Source organism: Sander vitreus, chromosome 7 (assembly GCF_031162955.1).
Source record: "Sander vitreus isolate 19-12246 chromosome 7, sanVit1, whole genome shotgun sequence".
In the NCBI taxonomy this organism is placed as follows: Eukaryota; Metazoa; Chordata; class Actinopteri; order Perciformes; family Percidae; genus Sander; species Sander vitreus.
Window position 1 is genome coordinate 29,145,664 of NC_135861.1, and position 7,304 is coordinate 29,152,967.

General features: G+C 38.8%; 1 protein-coding gene across 1 annotated transcript; it reads right to left on the reverse strand.

Annotated features, from left to right (window-relative positions):
• Positions 1-361: 361 nt before the first annotated feature.
• On the reverse strand, positions 362-6,026 carry r3hdml (R3H domain containing-like). Its single transcript, XM_078253893.1, has 5 exons — positions 5,742-6,026; positions 4,300-4,418; positions 3,597-3,699; positions 1,239-1,354; positions 362-494 (listed from the first exon to the last, which is right to left on the reverse strand). Exons 1-5 carry the CDS (start codon positions 6,024-6,026, stop codon positions 362-364), a joined length of 756 nt encoding a protein of 251 aa, XP_078110019.1.
• Between the last annotated feature and the right edge of the window lie 1,278 nt (positions 6,027-7,304).

The window sequence follows — 7,304 nt, forward strand, 5'->3', positions numbered from 1 at the left end:
CAATGCCTCTCAAAGTCACTCAAACCAACAAATTCATCAATAAAAAAAAGTGCAAAAAAACTCTCCGTAGATGTCTTCAAGAAGTATAAAAAGTATTTCACCCAATAAAAGAAAATTACTTCTTTAGTTTTCAATATTATTTTGTTAGTAACCAACAGCGATAAAAATATAAACATTTATACCACTACATTAACGTGTGTAGAACATTCATTAATTAAGATTTCATTGGAACATAGTGGTAACTGGACAGCTGCATCATTTTCTTATGTAGCCCTTGTGTTGGTAAAACTTTACATGGATTATGACTTTGTATTTTTTCTCTGTCTAATATTAAAAACACATTTAAAAACCCTGTGTTGTGTTAATTTCTTGCGAGTCTTTTGGGCTTTCTGTTTGGTGAGCATTGGTTTCTCCAGCAGGAGCCGCCATAGCTGGACGGACAGACGGAACAAGGCTTACCGCTCTTATAGGGAGCCTCTCCCACCCAGTTTCCCCTGAAACACAAATGAACATAATGTTAGCTATAAGGTAGTGTTGGGCTTGATGTTTGACGCGTTCAGGACCAATACCTATTAAGACAACAACAACAACCCATAAAACAACTACATTCTCACTGCCAACTCGTCAAACACGACGCTTGGTCAGAACCCCTTGGCGTTTTAACACTCTGGGAATCCCTTTGGCGTCATTTTTCAACATGCTTGGTCAGGATCCTCTGGCGTGATTAGTTAGTTAGGGTTAGGAACAGATCATGTGTGGGGTTAAAAGATGTATGTTTTAAGTGACACACAAACAGGGACACAAACAGGACATCAACCCCGGTCTCGGGAGTGAAAGTCCTGTGTCTGTTTGACCCATCCACCACCCCAACCTGCCTCATTATACGGAGCTTTGGTGTATTACAGCGTAGCACTGTATCCCTTTATATTACCTCATCTAACAGCGCCACAGTCGAGCAGCTGCTCTGCCATGGGTGTATACCAAGACTCTTATTGGATAGTGCCTCGTTTGAACCGAAAGTTGTTCTGGCCATCCTTCGTAAGGGCCGTCTCAAAGCTCTTATTCCTGCCGAGCGAGGAGGGAGCATCGAGGAGGGATCTCTGAGGAGCTATGATCGAGGATACGCGAGAGCAGCCTTCCGGAAGCCCTACAGCTGAAAGCTGTTGCTAACTCCGCCCATTCAACAGAATAATTGTATTTTTCCAAAAAGTCAAACTTTTCCTTTAAGCTCTTCTTACTTTATAGAGTAGTTGCAGACCAGCAGCGTCGCCTCCCTCCAGGTGCTCCCGAACACGTACATGTTAGAGCACTTCCTGACGGCACATCCCACTCTGTTGGTGCTCGCCCACACCATCTGAGGGTAAACACAAAACACATTTTAATGATTATACCTATAAATTGAAATCTTACATATGTTCACATACACAAAAAAGTAAACTCAACTGATGTCATGCTCCGATGAAGGCTTTAAGCAGATTTGCCAGTTCATCCTTTGTTAGGGACTGTACAGAAATGATTGAGGTGGGTTTATGGAGCTGGATCTTAGATGTATCGATGAAAAATGACAACAATTAATATTTCCTTTGGCCCCTCCCCCCAATATCTCAAAACAAGATATTTATGTCAAACGTGGGTGAATGTGTTCAGTCAGTCTCCATTCATAGCTACATAAAAGGTTGTACAGCCAATGAATGAGTGACCTGGGCTCAGGCTGCAGCTCTTTGGGTGCCCCTCCTCCGAATTTCAAATACTCGAAATACATTTGATCTGATGACACGGTAGTCGGATATGCTTAAGGCCCGCAATTTGTGATGCTCCACCTCCCAAACACACGTTGATTCTGTTCATTCTGGACATATTTGTCTTTCTAACTAGCTACAGAGAAATTATAGTTATCCTCTCTGCTGTATATCATCCACACCATACGTTTAGAAAGCTGCTAATCTGATTGATGTCTTTTTATTTATTTATTTTATAAAAGAGATCACAAGAAAAGAATAAAATATACTAAAAAAAAAGTACAAAACTGGGATGAGACAAAGGTGAAAAAATGTCAGGCCATCCTCCCTTCAGCAAGAAAAAAAATATTATATATATATATTAGTGCTGTCAAACGATTAAAATATTTAATTGCGATTAATCGCATTAATGTCACAGTTTACTCGTAATTAATCGCACATTTTTATCTATTCTAAATGTCCCTTGATTTCTTTTTGTCCCATTATTTTTTCTCATTTTAATGCTCTTATCAACAAGATACGACTTTTAAAATGGTGCCTGAACCGAAAGATTTATTTTATTTATTTATTTATTTAAATTTATTTATTTATTTTTATTTATATATATATATATATATATATATATATATATATATATATATATATATATATATATATATATATATATAAATAAAAGGAGCACCTTGTTCAATTTTATTTGTCTGATCTGTATGTTCAAAAATATAAACCAATAAAAAGTTGATCTAAATAAAAAAGGAGCACAAAACGGCAAAAACAACCACTGGATGGGAAAAGGGTATTTTACAATAACTTTGAATGCACCACGAGGCTGGCGAGGCTGAGTCTGTGTTTTTCAGACAACGGCAGCTACAGTCTGGTGTTAGAAATCCTCTCCAGTGAAATACAGTCACACTTTACACCGTTTAGCTGTTTTAACCGTGTTTACTCCAGCTGCTAGCTAACGGTAGGCTAACGTTAGCTGCTGCTAAGTGTAGTGTTAACTAGCGTCCCGTGCGGCGATGTTTCAGTTCCTTCTAACGTCCGTTATCGGAGCATCAGAGAGAAGTGCAGGCATTTAAGTGGCACCTAAATAAGGCACCGAAATCCGCGTTGCTATTCGGTCCGGTAGATAACGGCCCGGTGCTGTATTAGCACCGGGTCTCAGACCCCCCCCCCAAAAAAAATAAAAACTCTTCGGATCTACACGATTCACGTGGATGACATTTTCCCATTCAAAATGGTGATTTTCACCGAAAAGCGACTAGTTTGCAGGTATGTACTACTCTTTGGCCGACTCGCAAGCCCAAACAAGTGTGTGCGGCGTGCCTGTTGTTTTGTTTCCGGTCTAGCTAGATCCTGTGTGGTGTTGTAGTTTTTCGAACGTTACTAGTTGTTGCAACAGCATGTGAAAAAAAACTACAAAGTTTGCTAGGCCAAAAAGAACGTTAATCTCGCAATAAAAAAATTGACGCCATTAAAATAGGTTAACGCCGTTAATAACGCGTTTAACTGACAGCACTTTATATATATATATATATATATAAACACCCCCACTCCCTTTTCTGCATCCCCCCACCCTAATAATTGTAATACAGTCCCTAAATAAAATGAGGTGATTCTTTGCCATCTTCCTGATCTGTTTTGGGGTAAACATACACTGACGGTCTTCAGTGTTCAGAGCACTTGAATGTAATTTTTAGGAGAGAGGGTTTAGTTAATACTGTATGGTACAGCATCCTACAGAAGCAAACACATGAGTATAGACTTATGTAATTGGGAACTCTAAACTCTCTTTGAACGCACAAAAATGAACAAATGCATCTGGAACCCCTCTTTAGTCCAAAAGAGAAACTCTACCTGAGTGTAGTGAGAGCACACTGATCCGCTGCATCTGTTCGGGAAGGAGAAGTGATGCCTCTCCTCGTACCAGGACTGGACCAGATCAGTGATGGACTGGTACCTGTCACCAGTGGTGGAAGAAGTATTCAGTAAAAGTACTATTACCACACTGTAGACATACTGTTACAAGTAAGAGTCCTGCATTGAAAATGTTCCTTAAGTAAAAGTATGTAAGTATTATTAGGAAAATGTACTTAAAGTATTAAAAGTAAAAGTACTCTATGCAGAAAAATCATCACATTTTAGAGACTGGAAAGGATCCAAACAGTTGTGTGTTTAATGGTCTAATCATTTCAGCTGGACTTGTAGGCCGTTATATTGTTGGCTAGTTTCATTTATAATAAAACATCAGATTTTATAAACTACATGTGTTTTGTGTGCAAACATCTTAAAGTGTAAAGTAACTAAAGCTGTCAGATGAATGTAGAGGAGTAAAAAGTACAATATTTCTCTCTGAAATGTAGCGGAGTAGAAGTAGAAAGTGGCATGAAAAGACATTTATACTTAAGTACAGTACTTGAGTAAATGTGGTGGAATTATATTCCACCACTGCCTGTCACATCCAAACACACACGGTTTTATCATTATATAACCTGTATTTAGTGAATATTAAGACCCATCAGCATCGACAGCTGATTCTCTGTGAGGAGCTCTGCAATACCTTCCTGAAGTGACTGACAGGTTCTGGCCCATGTATCTCATGACTTGTGTCGGACCGTGATCCCAAACGCATCGTGAAGCCCAGGAGTCGGCTGACTCAGCGAGTCCCTCATCCCAGAGCTGGAGAGCCGCGAAAGAGAGAGGAAAAAAAGAGAGAGAAGCAGGGGTTGTTCATTTCACTCTGTTCTGAAAGAAAACAAAACTAAATCGACTCTGCTGTTGGACTTAAAATAGACTAAAACATACATCTTCTTACTGCTGTCTTTGAAGCTTTTTGTACCACAAAATGAGCAAGAACGTGTTTGTTTTGTGTTACTTGCAGTATCAAGGAGAGTTTGGATGCACAATACATTGTAAGCATCTGTGGGATCAGCTGTTGATTCGGTTTTGTTATTTTTTCACTTGAGATTGGCTGTGCGTCCTCATTTGTTGGGGTCAGATTCAATAATAAGAATTTAACTATTAATCGACTTCTACAAACAATAATAATACTTGCAAAAAAAACTATTTCTTAGCTCATTAAGACCCACTGTGTAGAAAGGTATTGACTTGGCTTTCACATTGAATGAAGGTCACAAAATAGGTTAATAACCATAAAGTGTAAACTTAAAGTAAGAAAATATTATATCTTTTATATGTTATGAGCTTTGCATGAAAATATATATCTCCAATAGTCGCCTAAAAGTCTTTTACAAAGAAAAAACAAAAAAAAGAACAGTATGTTATCCTACCGTACATAGTTACGGTAATAATTAATTAGTTAAGTTACATGTATTGATAAACTGAATAATGGACAGAAAAAATCAAATAGACTTATTTGGGACGAGTAGTGGTGCGTAAAAAAAGTACAATCATCAACACCAATTACAGATACAGAGCATTTGCAGTAACTGTATTTAACCATGTGTACATGACTTTAATGTTGCAGCTACTTTATACACTGCTGGATTATTTGACTTAACTCAAGCCTTAACTGTATCTAGTAATGTATTAGAGCAAAAAGTATATTTGCCTCCACGATGTAGTAGAGTAGAAGTGTAAAGTAGCATAAAACGGAAATAGTCAAGTAAAGCCAAGGACCTAACTTTGGGTTCAACATTGGGGGGGGGTATTGAGATATCCACTTTGAGGCAATTTTTTTATTTTGAGCGTCAAACACTTAATTTCTGGTGAATATTTCTGCCACAACTTGTGCCTTTTCTGCATCCATTTATGGAGCAAATGTCTTTAATTATGTACAGGTATTTATTATTAGATATTTGGGGGGGGTTGCAATGGCCATCTTTCATTATTTGGGCGGGGGGGAGGGGTTGAAACCCCCCCATCCCCCCTGTAAATTAGGCCTATGAGTAAAGTACAAGTACTTTAAAAATGTTATTTGAGTAAATGTACTAAGTTCCATTCTACCACTGGTCCCTGGTCTGATTCCCAGAGTTTCCTCACCATGAACTCCATATTAGCGGCGGGGGGGAAGACCTGAGAGCGGACTCGGTTGTGGTAATCCAGCAGAGCGTTAATCTCTCTGGATGAAATGGCTCTTTTCCGTCTGCTGGCAGCTCCAGTGGGCATCCTGAAGTCTGACCGCGTCTCAGCTCCAGCCCGGGTCATGTTGAGCGGCTCTGCAGCAGCAGCTGCTCCCATGTGAGGCATCATCCACAGGGTGGCAGCCATGTCAGGCATCATCCACAGGGTGGCAGCCAACAGGAGCTGAACACAGGCAGCACCCATCGGAGGCCAGCACCTCCCTGCACCACTCTGGGGAAGAGACAGGGTTCAGTTGAAACACTCCCTAGGAACACGCATTTCAAGTCTTTTTTTCCCCCCTGGGAAGCAAACCACTCCCTGGCTTGAAAGCCCTGTGTTTTATGACCCACCCTCCCACCCATCTACCCCAACCTCATCCTTCAGCTCATTTTAGATGGAAAATGTTGAAACAGGTGGTTAATTACCTTGATATATTAACGAATAATGACAAATCTTGGAATATGAAATGCATTACATTTCACCTGCTGACAAAACAACATGCCAGTCAAGTCACATAGCTCCTTTGGTACTAACACAAATTGTCATTCATTATCGCTTTATATACCAGCATCCAGTTATGGATACTATTACAGTAGGAGTTATAGTTGTTGATTAATAAACACTTAACCAGACCTGTATATAGGCTACTGCTTATGACTAAATGCTAAATAGGGAGTTTTTTTTTGTGTTGCCAGAAGTCTTGATCTTAAAATGGAAGTAAGGACACTGTACAGGTATTTGAATCCTTTATTTGAGAGGTTGAGGCTGCCATGTGAGCCATGTCTGTGCTTGATTCAGCTCATTTTAGATGGACACTATTAAAACAGGTGGTTAATTAACTTGACATTAAAAAAAGGAATGACAAATCTTGGAATATAAATGCATTACATTTTACCTGCTGACAAAACATGTCAGTCAAGTCACATACAGTAGTACCTACGGTCCTTTTGCACTAAAATGTATTTTAAAAAGTCACACAGGATTAGATGGTAAGACAGGATTAAAGTGATTCATCTTTCTGATCATTGAAATTTCCTTTAACCCTCTTCTTTTTTTAAAAGGATATTACACCCGATTCTTTAGGAAGATTGAGATCCTCTGATAATGTATCTGTGGAACCTCAGTTGCTTTTGGAACAGAGAGAAGCATCAAATGTATTGCACCCTGCATTTGCCTTTGCACAAGAAATAAAAGCTGTATTTGGATATTTGCTTGTGCTGCGGTGATACTCAGATCCTTTACTTTAGTAAATCAGTCAGGTCTGATGAGAGTGCTGACAGTGATCCAAAAAAAGTAATAATGTAGTCTATAAAAAAATAAAAAATAAATTCTATCTATCTATCTATCATTAAAATGGAGGTTTCCCTAGTCAGTAATTGTCCACAGATTTCATTACAAACAATGAAAAGTAACATACTTTCCAATATATTAATTTAAGTATGGTGGCAAAACTCTCCTAAATAAATGTGAATAGTTAATTTT